The sequence below is a fragment of the Leptodactylus fuscus genome, chromosome 11 (assembly GCF_031893055.1).
Source record: "Leptodactylus fuscus isolate aLepFus1 chromosome 11, aLepFus1.hap2, whole genome shotgun sequence".
Taxonomy (NCBI): Eukaryota; Metazoa; Chordata; class Amphibia; order Anura; family Leptodactylidae; genus Leptodactylus; species Leptodactylus fuscus.
This window is the reverse complement of record NC_134275.1, coordinates 61220897-61239241: the sequence shown is the minus strand read 5'-3', so window position 1 is coordinate 61239241 and position 18345 is coordinate 61220897. Positions and strand designations below refer to the sequence as shown.

General features: G+C 42.6%; 1 protein-coding gene across 1 annotated transcript in view; it reads left to right on the top strand.

Annotated features, from left to right (window-relative positions):
* The window catches only part of ZNF185 (zinc finger protein 185 with LIM domain), a 78116-nt gene that overhangs the window by 31758 nt on the left and 28013 nt on the right, over nt 1-18345 (top strand). Inside the window, exons 2-19 of the mRNA XM_075260897.1 lie at nt 598-730; nt 1075-1146; nt 3163-3234; nt 4360-4446; nt 6500-6523; nt 7350-7415; nt 7745-7837; nt 8001-8081; nt 8493-8576; nt 9313-9354; nt 10811-10903; nt 11268-11336; nt 13563-13679; nt 15468-15548; nt 15961-16032; nt 16576-16641; nt 16737-16850; nt 18221-18292. Coding sequence (XP_075116998.1) covers nt 603-730; nt 1075-1146; nt 3163-3234; nt 4360-4446; nt 6500-6523; nt 7350-7415; nt 7745-7837; nt 8001-8081; nt 8493-8576; nt 9313-9354; nt 10811-10903; nt 11268-11336; nt 13563-13679; nt 15468-15548; nt 15961-16032; nt 16576-16641; nt 16737-16850; nt 18221-18292 — 1433 coding nt within the window. The 5' untranslated portion in view covers nt 598-602. The remainder of the gene's footprint in view (nt 1-597; nt 731-1074; nt 1147-3162; nt 3235-4359; nt 4447-6499; nt 6524-7349; nt 7416-7744; nt 7838-8000; nt 8082-8492; nt 8577-9312; nt 9355-10810; nt 10904-11267; nt 11337-13562; nt 13680-15467; nt 15549-15960; nt 16033-16575; nt 16642-16736; nt 16851-18220; nt 18293-18345) is intronic.

The following is an 18345-nucleotide window of genomic DNA, read 5'->3' as shown; positions in this document are numbered from 1 at the left end:
TAGAATGGATCTGTCTGATGTAACGTTCAGACCCATCAGGTCAAGTGTCAGAAAAGCTTTAGCAAAACCTAACACCTCCACTGGTATCCAGGGCATAATGGACAACCTTCAGAATTTGCCTTCCAGAAGAACTGGCATGTGACGCATGTTTGGAAATCTTCATAAGTTACTAAAACTTTGACCTCTTTGTGGGCATGACATGAACCTTTTTGTTGAATAGACACAAAATGTGCCAGTCACACCCTTTTTTTGTAATGTGAAAGGCACATAAAGTGAGCACCTAGCATTTATTGTGATCGAAAGTCTGGCAGATGTTGGAGCATTCTGCCAGGCCCAGGAGACTTGTCCACTCTTCCGGGATGACGGGAGGTGACATCTTTTTGTCGGAGCCTACTGGATGTTTCGGAAGAGTTGGCAAGTGTGATCTAGAGATCTAAAGATGTAAAGATATTCCACCACCATTTGAAATGATGTCCTCCCATGTATGGCCATCTTTATTTTTCCAGCATGGCATTACTTTGCCTATATGGCCACCTTTACTTTGCCAATATGGTCTTTTTGATAGATGAAGCTGTAACAGTGTTGTCTTTATTTCAGACGAGATGAGTGCTTCAGAATCGGACAGGCAGAACATCCTAAAACAGATGAAAGTGCGCACGACGTATAAGAAGGACAAGAGTTGGATACAACAGAACTCAGAAGATGAGAGAGATGAAATCCCCAGCCCAATGTAAGAAATTCTTACGCTCAACAGTTACCAGAATTATGGTCGCCACATTTCATGTCCAAAGCTATGGAGTAAAGCCCTGTATGAAGTAGTCACTGACTATTGTAAAAGGCTTGAAATGCCATATTAGGGACTCATTCTTGAGAGACATTGGCTAGAAGAAAACCGAATATTTCTATTCCAAAATGTTCAACGTGACTTTGCATTTGGCTTACCGGTAGATTAAATATGTAGCCACCCGATATTGGCTTTGAAAACTGTATCAGTAAACCTGAACATGAGTCTTTAGCCTAAAACTTGTTTAAGAGTTCTCATTCGTATTGAAACTTTCTTTTTCCTTCTCTTAGATCTCCACAACTGAAGTCACTCGAGGGCAGGAAGTTTCTTTGGTCTCCAACCCCAGAAACAAAAACTGAAAGGTAACTCTATGTTACTTAAGACATAACTTCCTATAAACTTAGAATTTAAGTTACTTTTACAAAGGGAGATTTATGGTTTATCGGTGCTCATCGGCCATTGGAAACTGTATGGAGAGGACTGATTGTTATTTAGTACAATTTTTCGCTCCTATACAGTTTGTGTATTGTCTGAAGCACTCGCCAAGTTTTCACATGGAGATGTGTGTCGAGAGTGAAGTCTTAAATAAAAGATTAGCAGAAAAAAATTCTCATTTCTCGGCTAATCTTTGTCTTGGTTACACCAGGCAATAACTGGGAACGAGTATTCCTAGGAATACTCATTCCCTAATACTAAGATCTAGTAAATGGTATTACGTGAGAGTGGTAATGGCTTCTTCAGATAGTTTTGGAGTTGCCGTCCCATGGAGACACCAAGCAGAGCTCCGGTTGACACAGGGGTTGCCACTCAGCTTGTAAGGACCCTGTCTGTGTAGGTGTCTAGGACCCTGCCCTTAGCTTTTGGGGGAAATATAACAGGTACACAAAGGTCACTTCACACTAACAGGTTACTGTATTGATTGCAGCGAAATTCTGGACCAGACCTCTGCAAGGTCTAGGTAAACCCCTATTATAGGGACACTATCCAGTCCTGGCATGAGTGCAAAATATCAGGTTGCAGCGTACATAGACTGTACCTCAGGAAGCACAATATGGCATTTCACAATATGGGATTTCACAAGCTTAGAAACTATTGTCCTGTTTCCTGTCAAGAAGTCACCAGAACCATGGGTGATGTGATGACTATGCAATACAGTCAGTGCCATATAATATACCGTACACTAATGAAAAAACATACACTACTGAAAAAATGAGGCATCAACATTGGTATTAAACTATGTTCAATATAACACTTATATAAAACTTCACAATACACTGCGAGGACCGCAAAGATCTAGAACATAAAGAAAGGCACATGAACAAAGACCTATCCTGAGACTTAATGTCAATCCTACTGAGGAAGGGGGATGGCTTTCAACATCTTGCAGGTTGTCTCCTCTATTAGGGCATATGGACATCATGGAGGTGGATGCCCCTTGCCCAGAATCCCAATTGTTCTCTGTTGTGTCTGCTATCGGTGGTTTCAGGGAGCAGCAGGTGTGATGTAAGTGATGTCACTACACTACGTCTACGGCTCTCGAGACACCGGGAGCAGAGAGAGGAACTGAATAGCGGTCACCCTGCTTCACCATTGTATTCAACTCATCATGGAGGTGGATGTCCCTTGCCCAGAATCCCTATTGTTCTTTGTTGTGTCTGGTACTGGTGGTTTCAGGGAGCAGCAGGTGCGATGTAAGTGATATCACTACACCATATCTACGGCTCTCGAGACACTGGGAGCAGAGAGAGGGAATGAATAGCGGTCACCCTGCTTCACCATTGTATTCAACTCATCATGGAGGTGGATGTCCCTTGCCCAGAATCCCTATTGTTCTCTGTTGTGTCTGGTACTGGTGGTTTCAGGGAGCAGCAGGTGTGATGTAAGTGATATCACTACACCATGTCTACGGCTCTCGAGACACCGGGAGCAGAGAGAGCGACTGAATAGCGGTCACCCTGCTTCACCATTGTATTCAACTCATCATGGAGGTGGATGTCCCTTGCCCAGAATCCTTATTGTTCTCTGTTGTGTCTGCTACCGGAGGTTTCAGGGAGCAGCAGGTGTGATGCAAGAGATGTCACTACACCACGTCTACGGCTCTCGAGACACCGGGGGCAGAGAGAGGGACTGAATAGCGGTCACCCTGCTTCACCATTGTATTCAACTCATCATGGAGGTGCATGTCCCTTGCCCAGAATCTCCCTCCAATATCAAAAAAGTCAGCTACTGGTGGTCTCAAGCTTTCCAAGTATTATGTAGATAGCCATTTATCTATATCGCCATTCCATAATACTACATTTGTCTGACTGGCCGGGTTGACTACATTCAGGGGTACATAACATGGAGAACTTTCTTATTTTACTATATATTTTTTTTAGGAAATCGGGAACATTTACAGCTAAAGAAATTATTGCAACTTCTCCATCACCACCAGTTCATTCAAGTAACAGGTAAGCTAGATGTTGTATTACAAACATAGTTTTACCCATCACCATTCTGTTATCTATATCTTTATGTATATATTACATATGACATGGTGTATAGAGGTAGATGAACTTATTGAGATGAAAGGTGGTGTTGGTTAAAGGGGTTTCATGGGACTTTTTGATATTGATGAGCTATCCTCAGCACAGGTCATCACATTGGTGGGGGTTCAATCCCCAACACCGCCACCAATCAGTTGGTTCACTTGAATGGGTAAAGCCACTATAAAGAGGACTGAGCTATGCTGTTTCTCATGTTGCCATAGCCCATTCAATCAGCAGACCCATGGGGGTGCCAGAAATCAGGCCCACTGGTAATGATCACCTGTTCTAAGGTATAAATGTCCCTGAAAACCCTAAGTTACCTTATAACATGCCGTTGAGATAACTTTTGCCATTGGTTTATGTGTTATGATGAAGCCATATATTATTTTGGGTTTTAATATGCATTATATCGTATAAAACGCCACACACATCCACTAATATATCTCATGTGTATTGGGGCCTGTAGACTGTGCACTCATGGCAGATTTCAAGAGAAAGAGGAATCAGTTAGGTATACAAGTGTAAGGGGGGGAATCGGGCAGAATTAGCTGTCGGCTATTTTTATAGTGGTTTTTGTGAAGGACAAGGACTCTGCTGCTGTCGCACTGATCAACTTTGTCTCTGGAGTCCTCTATCCTGCATTCACCATGAAGGGCATTGCAACCACCATCAGGCTCAGGGACACTTACAGGGATGTTCCCCCGGGGATACTCCTACCACCATCTTCCACAACTCAGGTCCTCTTCTCAATGCGTCAAATGCTGTAGGGTTTGTTGAGTCTACCACAGCCACCATAAACCCAACCATGACAGACTACTACTCCCATCCTTCATGTATATCTTCTCTGGGTTGCCGCACCTTCCACAGGAGTAAAGGATTGTGTGTGTCTAAGCCCAACAAAACTCAATAATTTAGCCATTGCCATCTACCTTTATGGCCAACCCAACGAAAGATTTCAACAGCCATAATCTAATGTATGTTGTCGGCTTCATCTTATATATAATTCTATTCACCGGTATGCCATAAATCTATGTTTTATTCCAACAGGCAGTTTTCCTATAGCTCAAATGAAACCATTAGACCAACATCAACAGCATCTCAGCAGTCACCACCGCCATCAACCACTGGTGGCAGGTAAGTTATCGAATTATTCATGTTACCCTTATAGGGTGAACCTGACGTGATTCCTATAGGGTTTTTAAAGGGGATATCCACATTTTCAGTTAGAAGGATCACTTGACATTCAGCATTGATCTCACTGTAGAATACGCCTACTATCAGCTGTAATATATGGTGGATTTTGGCAGGACATGTTTAATTTCCCTGCAGCACCCCCACAGGGCAAATGCAACATTGCACAATTGTAAGCATTTCACACAACTACAGTCTATTGTAACCCTATGGCTACTTGGGTAGTAGACCGCTACTGTATATACTGCCGTATGATGGAATGGTCTGTCTGCTAACTGTACAGATACATAGCAGGGGTTATCTTGATACTGGGCTATAAATCCTAAATCCTAAATCGGAGGAAACACATTTTAGGCGTCGTAGTGTGTAATGTGTGTGTGATAAGGCGACATAACATGTTATATAATATTTTCCTACCAACTGTCATGTAACTGGCAGAATGGCACATTTCCTTCCCCACCCTTCACGTACAAAACTCCCAGAATATTTCAGATTCTCCTACAAAAACTTTCATTTGGTTTGCTCCAAGTAACATGGAAAATATAATTTTATGAAGAATTAATCAACATTAAGAGTGGAGTTCCTTTATAAATATATTCTATTACGTATTTTGTAGTGAGTTACAGCTTGTGTTATAGTTCAGAGCTGCATTCACAATTCTGAAAACTTCAGAGCTGAAATCTCCCAGCATTCCTTGCCGGCTCAATGGTTACAGTATGGTGACTTTACAGCCCTCCCAGAAGGCAGATATGAAAAAAATCTCTGTATTATAGGAGCAAAAGTGTTGTGTGTCTGTCAATAAGGCCAACAACCAGCAGAACTGTCAAAGCAGGTTTGATCTATTGTACAGCCTCTAGCTCAGGATCACGTCATGCAACGTGTTTACAAAGTTGCTCAACCTATATTAACCACCTAGTATATTAATCTATAGTTATACTATTTGATATATAACTTCAAATTCTGGGGTTGTACAAGATTTGGTGCTACCTGTGGACAACCAGGGACGTGGGTTAGGGTTGAGCGATCGGGATCGGATTCTGATCGGCGATCGAGCAAATTTCATGATCGCGATTGGAATTCCGATCCTGATCTTTTTAGGTGGGATCAAGTTCTCCAGTTAGTTCCCACAATGCTTGGCTACTGGTCAATCATTGTGAGAAAAGCTGACATTGGGGTTGAGCGATCAGGATCGGGAAAGATCGGATCCCGATCGGCAGTCGAGCAAATTTCACGATCACAATCGGGATCAGCTGGAAAATAGATTTTAAAAATGATTCTGAAATCTCAAGATCGGCTCAACCATAAAGGGGATGTGAAAGGAAAAAAGGCATACTCACCTGTCCCTAGCGCTCGGATGTCTGACATCAGTCTCCTTTCCATGGAGTGCCAGGGCTTCAGTGCAGTAAGTCCTGAGCCTCACATGACTAAGACCATTCAGTGGCCTCAGCGGTCACTGGTAAGGAATCGGTGAAGTATGTGAGTGATGTCATCAGTCCTTCTCCAGCAACCACTGATGTCATTGACCAGGCTCAATGGCCACGTGAAGTTCAGGACTTCCAGCATAGTGGCCCCAGCAGATGACAAGAAGGGACAAAGGAGCGTTGGTGAGAGATAAGTATCCTTATATTTTTCTTTTACACCCCCTTTTCCCCCAACCCCCACACAGGCTGCTCTAAATCCTGGACAACCCCTTAATAATAAAATTTTGGCTATATGCAGAGACCACTAGGGGGAGCTTAGGACATTACTTTTTTTCATTTTTATTCAGTTCAATGTACATATCATATAGTCTCATATATGGCCCCAAAGTACGGTAAGCTAAATTTGAGGATTCCTGGTTTGGTAACGTTTATATAGTTGCACAATACATTGTATGTTGAAAAAGTTCCCAAATCCTTTAGCAATAACGTAATGTGTTAGGTAGTATTGGGCTCTGTATGTAAGTATATTGGTCTTGTAACATTTAGAGTAATGGAGTTTTTGTGTTTTTGTGCAGGACCACCCCTTCATACATTATAAGGTAAGTTCTGGTCTATGAACTGTAAATTTACACATATTAACAATGTCTAAGGATAAAAAGAGAGCACTGAGGCCAAGCGAGAAGTTTCAACAGGCCATGTCATGAAGGACTACGCAGCTGGATCCCCACACTCATGAGGAGGATAGTGTGAGGGCACCATCTTAGGAAAGTGCATGTTCTGTAGAGTTGGCATACCCCTTCTTCTATTTGGCATAGGAAGATGGCTTTCGGTCACTGAGAGCCCCAGTGCAAGAGGGCTTTGTGTACATTTTGGTCCTCAAATGTGACTATAATTTGTAGAGTAGGAGGCGTCTATGTGGCTACTACCCCTGTGGGCAGTGGCATAAGTAAAGTCTTGTGGGCCCCGCTGCAATCTTTTGTCCAGGGCCCCCTACCTCATCCCTACAGCGAATTCTTGATAGTGATGGTTATGGGTGCTAAGGAGTTTTATCCACCTTAGTGTGCTTAGGGTAATCTGTGGGTCTCCTTGGTTTATGGCCAGATGGAAGCTGCAATCTGAATACTGATGCCCCTAAGGCTCCTGGGCCCCAATGCGACTGCACCCTCTGCACCCCCTCAAGTTACGCCCCTGCCTGTGGGCCATAATCCACCAGTAATGGTCACGGAGACCCTTAGGGCAGTCCGCTATATGTACTCTAGCAGATGTTTAGATGCACCACTACTTTCTTTATTAGTTGTCATGGGATTAGATACATGGTACATATGTGATACATCTTACTCTAAATTTAGCTTGGCTACATCAGGGTCTTGCCATTTGTTCATAGATATATACTCACAGCATATATAATGTGTCTTCTTATGGCAGGGGTCAACCATTTAATGCTGTCTCACAAGTCAAGAGCCCAACGTCTTTCAATGGATTCCAGAAGAGGTAACTCATATCTACATACATGTAAATGGCTCCATTAAAGGGGTTTTCTGAGAGTTAAACATTGATGACCTATCCTTAAGACAAATCTTCAATATGTGATCGATGGATGTCTGACACCCGATATTTCCCCATATGAAACACTCAAATCACAGGCCCGTGATATCACGTTTATTGGCCACGTAGCCTCTTTGTAGCTTAGTCCCATAAAAGATAGTAAAGGATAGGAGTATACTGTAACTGGTAGACAAGGAAAATAAAAGACAGCGTCAAAGAAAGAACACAAAGATATGATGTATCCCCTATGTAACCCATATATGTATACATCTCAGTTACAGCACGGTCCAGCCTCGCACCTCAGCCAGTCTTCCGAGAGTCCCAAACGCAACGGGTCACAGAATGTCCACAGAGGAATACAAGAAATTGTAAGATGTCATATTAATATATAGCACAATACAATACAATATGTATTATATAGTAATAGCTTTGTGATATTTTACATGTGTTATGTGAGATGTGGGGATTGCAATATCCTAGAATTTGGGATTGAAATGTTGTTATATTAATTTTGGTTCCGATTTTGCACAGGGCACCCTATAACATAAGGAACAGATCTGTAGATCTGTCAGATGATGAGATGCCACAAACCCAACAGGAACAAGCCACAAGGTAAGTCCTGCTCCTACAAACCTCAATACTGGATCATTTCCAGATTTCAACATTTCTATGATTTGTGCCCATTTTTCGGATCTAGAAGTCTGGTTTCCAGAAGTGATTTAGGAATAGACAATAAGACATACTAACATACATTAAGATAGATAGACGGCAGCATATTTGCATTACCAGACTATACAGGGTTTGTTACCCTAAAGACATACGGATCTTAAAGGGGTTGGCCACTTTCAGACCAATATTGACAAACAAATGTACAATAGAAAGATATATTGGAAAATTGTATATCTTTCTATTGTATATTTGTTTGTCAATATTGGTCTGAAAGTGGCCAACCCCTTTAAGACTATAAATTGCTATTTAATGTGTGGTCAGAGAAACAGTATGGATATTCTATGTTTATTTAAGGACTGAACAAGCCAGCGGTGTACTAAAAAACACATCATCCAGGGAGCGATCCTACGTCTTATCTGCAGCTAAAAGAAACAGCGGGTGAGTTTCCTCAAAATTATTGTCAAATATACAATTAAACACTAACTTTGTATAGGAGTAACCTGGCCAAAGCCAAGGGGTTTGTTTGCTGGGGGCACCTGGCTTTGACCACATATAATTAAAGGGATCTTTCACCACCTCCACCAATTCCATCTCATTGAATTCTTCAATTGGTGCCTCTCCACTGATTCTGGCACAGTTGGAATTTTTTTCTCTAGCACCCCACCATTCTGGAACAACCAATTCTGTTAGTTTCAGTGCTAAATTTGCTAATAAGTGTCTCTATAGTCAGGTGGGCGGTCCCTGTTTGTCTGCTGCAGCCAAGGACCACTCACATGACAGTAGAGGGCTTAATTAGGACATTGGGTACCGAAGCTTACAGCACCAATTGCTCAGGAATGGTGGAAGCTACAGAAGAATATCCAACTGCACTGGAACCATTGGAGCTGGTTAGAATTGGTGAAGGGGGTGAAAGGTCATCTTTAATATAGGAAAATCAACCAATTAAAATGTGAAAGAAAGTTGACATGGAAGCATATGGTTCTTGGTTTTTGCTGAAAATAATTCTTGACGGATTACAAGTAAATGATAAGGCCGGCTCAATACAGGAAATGCGATTGTAATGTAGAAAACAGGTTGGTAGGTAATAAAAAGAGTGAAAAGTAGATACAAAATGACTATAAAACATGTCCTGATAGTTTCTGACGGCACTTATGATTGTCATTTTGTATTTCAGGACTGGAACACAGGAAACACCGTCACCGTTTGTGGCAAAAAGGTGAAACGTTTTATTTGTGTAATGTGTCCTATATGGTCATATCATAACTCCAATAGTAGTCAATAGACATTACAGAAACTACATAACATAACTACAGCTATAGCTACACTCAAAGCTCTAAAGGTAACTCTATAAGCCACCGGAACATCTCACCGTAGCTTACCGGGCTACACTGTTTCCATAACTCCTATTTAGTTCTAAGGGAATTAGGGAAACAGCATAGAGCAGTGGTGATCAGCTATTTCTGTAACTTCCAACCTTGTCTTTAGGAAAACAAGTCACATAGCCTTGATTGGCTGAGATGGGAATACTCCTTTAGGCCGGGGCCCCACGGACCGAAAATGCCGCGATTTGCCCACAGCGGAGACGCTGCGGGAAAAATCGTGGCTTTGTACAGTGCAGGCAAAGTGGATGGAATTCATGCGAATCCCATTCTCACTTTGCGGAAAAGATCGCAGCGCGGACACGCTGTGATTTGCAAAGCCATTGCGGCTTTGCAAATTGCAGCATGTCAATTATATCTATGGAAGCGCCAGCGGCTTTCCCATAGATATAATGTTAAGAGAAAGTCCGCAGAGGAAAATTCTGTGAACTTTCTCGTAAAAGCGCAGGATACGGCTTGTGGGGCTTTAGCCTTAGGCTAAGACCCCACTAAGCGGAAACGCAGCGTTTTTGGGAATTGCGGAAAAAAAAAATGCTGTGTTTTACAGTACCAGCATAGTGAATGCAATTTTGTCTAATCCTAGCCCCACACTGCGGAAAAAAACGCTGCGCTTTACAAAAACGTTTCCGTAGATATAATTGACATGCTGCCATCTTTTCCGCAAAGTGGGGATGGGTTTCGCTTGAATCCCATCCACTTTGCCTGCACTGTACAACGCCGTGATTTTTCCCGCAGAAAATCACGGCGTTTCCGGTCCGTGGGGCCCTGGCCTAAGCCAAAAACTTACTTTTGCCAAATCGCCTGCCAAAACTTGGGTTCTCATCAACAGAAGCATAACTAAAGTCTCACGGGTCGTGGTACAAAAGCTCAGCTTGGGCCATCCTGCCCAACTTTTCTTTTCAATAGTCAACCACCTGTGCCTTTGTCTCTCCATCTGGTGTATCATAAATCTTCTTCCCCTGTCTCACTCCGGTTTACCAGTGGTCAGGGGATATGAATTTATAATGCACCACCTGCCAACCATCATAGAAGTTTAATCCACCTTAGTATGATGTGCTTGACCTGTGGGCCCCTCTGGTTTATGGCCCTGTTACAGATGCAACCATTGCAACCCTTATGGTCTTGCTAGTGCTTATGGGTTCCCTATAGCATTTAGGCTTGAGGCAACTGCACCCTCTTTACCCCCTGAAGTTGCATTGCTGGACTTGACAGCGTTATGTATTTTTAGTAATGTAAAGAGCTTCATTTCCCTTCAATATAGCCTGAATTCATGGTTTTTTTTCATCCTTCAAGGGTGCAAATACAAGAAGAAGCAACCAGTCCAACCAAAAAGAGCCAGACCCTTCCGAAAACTCTGTCTTCTTACCTATATGATGATCACAAGAGGTAGTATCTCATTACCTTCTTGTTACTTATTGTAGATATTTTATGTGTTGTTCTTATTACAATGACATCATGTCTCACAAGTTTCTTTATAGCAGTCCCTTATATTTATAAAGGGATATTCTTGAGATAGGTCAGGACTTGTATGATCCTTATTTCTTATTTCTTGACCAAACATCATAATTTTTCAACCCTGAGTTTGCTTTGCATTGTTGTACATCTACCGTGCTAATTTATGTTGATGTTTTGTACTTCTGCATGAAAAAATTGAATAGAAATAGCTTTTGTTTCCTACTGCACTTTTTGTATGTTTTTGTACTTTCTTACTATGTTGTGTTGTTTGACTCCATCCTTTAATTCCTTTTAGGTCTGAAAATCACTGGAAAGATACACAATCAAAACAGGGAACTTCAGAAATAACTCCCTCTGGACCAGGGTAAGTAATGAGGGTCACGCTATAATCATCGACATGGTCCCCCGCAACTTGTCAATGGCTGTAATTGCCATAAACTGCAACCATAGAGTAACCGCATAGCAGAAAATGCTGCAGTAGGATGTAGTGGTCATGGTATTCTTGGGGGGATAATGGACAATGTAATAATTTGTGGTCCAGACCAGTGGCTGGGGTGTGACTTGAGAGGGCACAGTCGAACCTAGGCTCTGGAGTCTTAGGGGTAAATAAGGCATCTCCTTCCAATATAATAATAGTACATTATAGTTGGGCGGCTTGGTACATACACCGTCTACCAATAAGTATTTGGACACCAGTGGTAGAATAAAAAAACAACATTTATTCCTATACAATAGTTGGTAGAACCCAGCAGATGCTTCCTTACGGATGGGATTGATGGATACAATACTGCCGGATGCCTGGTGAAACTCCTGGTGTATGTGAGCCATCGGTTGGGTGCGGTTTCTCTGGCCAGCCCTTGTCGGTCTGTATCTCCCAGTTTCGGGGGTCACATTCCAAGAATCACCTTCCACCTTCCACTTGGTAATCACATAGGCCACTGTCGATTTTGGGTAATTCAGTTTGCTTACTATGTCCCTTAAGGATCGACCATTTCTATGGTACCCCACAATTACCTCTTTCTCAAAATCGGACAACTCTGCACTTCGTGGCATCTTGCATGCAACTAATGCCAGTGCACTAATGCCAATGCTGTTTCCTATTTAACGGCGGAAGGCGCGACCTACATCACAACCACAGATATCTTCATTTGCATGTGTGTCCAAATACTTATTAGTAGACTGCATCCATCTATCTATCTATCTATCTATCTATCTATCTATCTATCTATCATCTGCACACAGTAACTCCATCTCTCCCATTATATTCCAGTGATGTAGATAACAGCAGAGTATCCAGCAGAACAACAGAGATATCAACTGCTACAACACGCGCTAAAATCACCATTGAGACACTAAGTGACAGGTAAGAAATATTCTGTTCAAAGATAAAACCACCTACCAATGCCCTCATAGCTGGACTAGTGTGGTGACGTCACACAGGGGCTATTACAGTATAACCTTATACCCTTGTCTGATAGAAATCGGACAACTCTGCACTTCGTGGCATCTTGCATGCGACTAATGTCAATGCTGTTTCCTATTTAACAGCGGAAGACGTGATGTACATCACGACCGCAGATACCCTCATTTGCACGGGTGTCCAAATACTTATTGTTAGACAGTGTAAAAACCATACCTTTCTTAAGTTTCAGAGCCCCAGGAATGGGCAGAAAAAACTGCTGTTAGAAGAATAAAACTGTTACCTTTCTTATGTTTCAGAGTCCCAGGGATGTGGAGAAAAAGCACTTTTATTCTTTATTCAATTGAGGATCTTGTCACACAGGGAGAGTTTTCTTCTATTACTGAGCACTGCTGTATCATCACTAAACATTCCCATCCTGCATTTAGCTCCTCCTCCTGGGCAGTGTGAGGATCAACTCATGATGGATCAACTCCCACTGCAAGTGGGAGGACCTGAATGCAGGATGGGTGTGTTTGGTGATGATACAGCAGTGCTCAGTAATAGAAGAAAACTCTCCCTGTGTGAAAAGATCCTCATCTGAATAAAGAATAAAAGTGCTTTTTCTCCACATCCCTGGGGCTCTGACACATAAGAAAGGTATGATTTATATTCTGCTAACAGAATACAACACTATGGGATCGGTTTTCAGTAGCTGGGGGCAGTGCTAGACTCCCTTTAAAGGAGTTGACCAGAAAGTACAGAGGCTGGGGAAGGTGAAAAATAATAATAATAAAACATACTCAGCTGTCTCTGGTGCTATGCTGTCCCTAGCTGTTGTCCAGTTCACTCAGAAGCCCTCTCCACATAAGATTATTGAGGCCAAGTAGCAGTCTAAGGAAGGGAATTCGGAAGTCACTCACTTATGTTACTGGGGTGCCAGGTACAGGTGTGTATGGGTTTGGGTTTTTTTTTTCACCATCCCTAGCCTCCTGGCAAAACCCTGTAATTCCTGGACAACCCCTTTAAGAAAGCAGGCCATATAGTAGACCCCATATGGGTGTTTGCAGGCCCCTTTTGTCTATTTATATTTCTATACAGTTTTTATACAGGGCAGCTCCACTTTATAGATAATTGCCCACAGTCATGGTATCACCACAAAAACAACCCAAATCTGTATTCCCTTTACAGTACTGAAAGAAGCAGCAGCCCAAAACTAACCTCTTATTCTACAAGCAACACCGTGGAGACCCGAAGCTCAACAATAAAACCTGAACCTGCAAAGATCACAGTGGTCAGACAAAACAGGTCTGTGAACTAACATGTATATCGCCTACCTTATGTATAGCCATTCCATTTCTGCAGAGCTTTATGGTGCAAGGCGTGTACAGTAATGAGCTGCAGTGCCCTCCTTTGGTAATATCTGGAACTGCAATACTTATTTGGATCTGGAACAGCTGAACGGCAATGATAATAAATATGCAAAAAGTCCTATAAGCTGATAAAAGTGTAATATCAAATCAAATCAAATCAAAAAAGCTTTATTGGCATGTCCGAATAGATATTTGGCATTGCCAAAGCTAGTAGTGTGTGTGTGTGTGTGTGGGGGGGGGGGGGGTTGGGTTGGATTCGGGTGGGTGAGTGGTGGGTATGGGGGGGGGTGGTTTGGGGTACAACAGTCCATGGAGTCTCATCTTCTTCTTAGTTGGTGACCGCTATATGGGGAGGTGGGGTGGGGCGGGGCGGTTGGTTTGGGGTATAACAGTCCGTGGAGTCTCATCTTCCTCTCGTTGGTGACCGCTATATGGGGGGGGATGGGGGGGTGTATTGGGATAAATATAACAGTCCGTGGAGTCTCATCTTCCTCTTATTTGGTGACAGCTGGACACGTATTGGGCAGCGATCTCCACAGTGGCCTCTTCTTCTCCCAGTAGGATGTAGAGTTTCCTCTTCTCGTCTGGGATGTGGGCAGAGAGTCTTTGGTAGTAGACGGCCCTCACAGCTGAGTATTTGGTGCAGTGTAGCAGGAAGTGGGTCTCGTCTTCTAGGGCCCCCTGGTCACAGTGCTGGCACAGTCTGTTCTCCCGTGGCTTGTACGTCTGCCTGTATCGTCCCATCTCTATCTCTAGGTTGTAATATATAACAATGACTATAGCTGGTCATAGATGATGGTTATTGGTAACCAAGGAAGACCAAGGACGACAGGTAGGTTGAGAGTAGTAGTTACAGTTGGGTTCATGGTGGCTGTAGTCAGCTCTACCAAAACACAAGCACTCCTTAGGATTGAGGCAGTGGCGAGGGGACCGTCAGTAGACCGTATGTAGAGTCTTTCAGGGCACTTCTCTCTATGAGCCTGATGGTGGTTGGAGTGCCTTAGATGGTATTTCAGGATAAAGGATTCAGGAGACGATATTATACAGTACAAGAGCTCACGGTTTAGTTGAAGTAAGGCAGGTAACACCAAGCAGTAATGGAGGGCCAATTTGGGCAGTCTCCCCAACAAAACGTGTGCTCTAAGTCTTCCACAAAAAGACCAAAAATTCCAGCTAGGTGTAGTTTCTGGAAAGGTTGTCCAACCTGGCCTGAGATTCATAAGCAAGATGGTGGCTATGAGGTCCATCCAATGATGTAGTCTGGATCGTAGCTGTGAGTTCTGTCTAAAATCCTCACGTGGTTCAAAACGTGATTAGGGCTATAGCTAGGGTTGAGCAATCGGGATCAGAAAAGATTGGATTCCGATCAGCGATCGAGCAAATTTCACGATCGCGATCGGAATTCCGATCCTGATCTTTTTCGGCGTGATTGAGGTCTCACGTTAGTTCCCACAATGCTTGGCTACTGGCCAATAGGGCTGAGTGATTGGGATTGGAAAAGATTGGATCCCGATCTGCGATCAAGCAAATTTTACAATAGGGATCGGCTGGAAAATGATTGAAAATTGAATTTTAAAACCGATCCTGAAATCTCAAGATTGGCTCAATCCTAGCTATAGCCCATCTCTGAACTGTACCCATGCCATGAATTCTACGTTTTTCATCTTATTGAGTGACAAGTTCAGTATAATGTGAATTGAACCAGAATTTTTTTTATTTATAGTAATAATAGTGAAAAAACTGAGTCCAAACCGTTAGTAGAGAGAGATTACTCTACAAATACAGCGACTACACGGAAGGAAAGGTGAGCCATGGATTTTATTCTGTTTCATGATTCTCTATTGGCTTATGAAGGATGGGAGTCAGTCTAGAAAGCAAATTGCAATACATGTAAAGGGGAGGGCACCCTGGCGGGATGTATGATGGGGGACTGTCAATGTGGCACTCATAGGCGTGGTCATTAGTCAGCGACTGGTTAGCCAAAAGCAGAAAATTTTGATTTAGATGTTTTAAACATTTTGACAAAATTTGCCATCATGTACTGATAAATGGAGACCTACCAACTGGCGCCTTCATCCATCTTTATGAATACAATATTGTGCTATACTGTAGTTTTTACTGCTCTAACCTGTTTTACCTGTACAAGTGCATTTCATCAGTAAATCCCATTAACATGACATGTAACTATATCAATATCACACTGTTCTCTACGGCAGGGTGGAGACCACGAAGAAGAATGACACTCTCCCGGAATCCTTGGCGTCTTATCTGTATGATGATGTCCACAGGTAATCCATGCCCAGTATCTCAACCTTTAGGGGCTTACATGTCTATGGGATCAATGATCCTGATGGGAGATAAGAGAAGAAACTCAGATTAAAGCGTTCCTCAAGTTATGTGCTTTTATTATTTACACCTACCCCTATAATACTCTGAGGTCTGACTTCCCACTCTGCATGTTGTGGGGGTGATATTAGTTAATCCGAGACATATCCCAATTGTTCGTTTTCATTATAATTTGAGATATTTGATCAAATTCGAGCCATCCGAACCTGAAACGAAACGAATCTTGTTAGGTTTGTCCATCTCTAGTACTAGCGACAGCACTCCCCTAAATATCAGCCCACGGTATCCCCATTACAGTGCCAGCCATAGTACTCAAAGATGGCTCCCATAGGTTTCTAATTCACCTCATTCTGCAGTGCCATAAATATAGTCTACGCCACAATCGCTCATCATTCTTACCATGTACTTTCGAGATGATCTTACGAAATCTGACATAATGTAGGAAACGTTGGAATTTTAACGTGTGTATGTATTTGCATCTTCAGGTTTGAGAAAAGCTGGAAAACAAGCCAACCTGCACAGTCATCATCTCAGACAGTGACTACCACCAGGTTAGCTCCATGGTGTCATCTTCATTTCTCTTACTTAAAGGGATCGTCCATCTGATCACTTTAAGCCACCTCATTGGCATCATTTCTTCTTATAGGGTTACTGACCGTCCAGAGAGCCCTAAACTGACCTCATGGAGCACTAACAGCCAGAGCAGAACTTCAGCAGTCAAACCCGAGCCCGCCAAGGTCACCGTCCTTCGCGGTGAAAGGTAGGATATGTGTTTGGGCAACTTTATATTTAGTATGTCAGATATTTATGGAAATGTTCTGTGGTGTTACATCTACATTGTACAACACTGACCAATAGACACCATTTACTTATTTAATTTATGTAGCTTTATTGTGAAGTTATGTGCTCCCTCACCCACCCGGAGCACTGATCTCATTTCTAGAAAGTGGCAAAAAAATGGCGCACTTTTTTTAGACTGTGGGAAGAGTGGGAATCTATGGGGACTGGAGGGTCGATGCCCCGCACTGCCAGATTTAATACAACTCCCACCAGACAATTAGCTTGTATTATGATAGGAATTTACACCAGCTTTTAACTGGCATAGATATGAGTTCAGGCGCATCAACACACACAAGAATTATTAAAAAAACAGAGCCTCTTAGTGATTCTGGCGCTCCTTTTGCCTGTTGGGGAATGAATTAAGACTGACTTACAAAAACGCCGGTCATAATAAATTCCCCCCACTGTGTGCATCAGAGGAGCAAGCCTAAACCTGCGAAGATCCCAGTAACCAGACAAGAAAGATCTGTTTCTATACTAATGTATATATCCCCTACTTCATGACTGTTTAGAACTGATCACATTCCTTATATATTTCCTCATATACTTAACTGACATACATATTAATACCATGAGTGCAGATGGTGAAATTGCACCCTGGCCCCTATGCTGGAGGGGGCCCAAATGGAAGAGCAGGATCATGGAAATTGTAATATCTCACATAAACTGCATAGTATAATTGCCATTGTTTATATAGGGGTGTAACTTGAGGGGGTGCAGTTGCACCGGGCTCAGGGGGGCCATAAGCATTAGCAGCTTCCATCTGGCCAATAAGCCAAGGAGACCCACAGATTACCCTAGAATTACCCATCACTGTAGGGGTGAGGTAGGGGGCCCCAGACAAAAGAATGCACTTTAGTTACGCCACTGATCATAGTCCATACTGCTGTAGATCAAGGTCATCTGAAGACAAGTCACCAAGTATGTTTTTGGAATGTAGGAAGAAATCATATTAACCCTTACAACTCCTAGGAGTTCACACACCCTTCACGCACATATTGCCCCTGGACAGATTTGAACGTTATGCCGCAAAGCATTTGCAGTACTCAACTGCAGTGCCCTCTTTTGGTGAAGTCTGGAGCTACAGTACATGCAAAATTGCATCTTATATATAGTATAAGATGCAGGTTATGGGCAGTATAGTATATTGCTCTGTGTTATCAATGTGCCGCCAATAATAAGCACAGTCGAATGGGAGGAAAGGGGTGATCATTACTGCTTTGTCTTTACTCCGATTGAGTTCAGAATAATGTGAATTGAATCAGAATTCTTTATTTTCTGTAACAATAGTGAAAATTCTGAATCCAAACCGGCAGTAGGAAGAGATTACTCTACAAATACAGTGACTACACGGAAGGAAAGGTGAGCCATTCTTGTGTTATTTTCAGTGAACGAGTAATGATGGGAGTCAATAC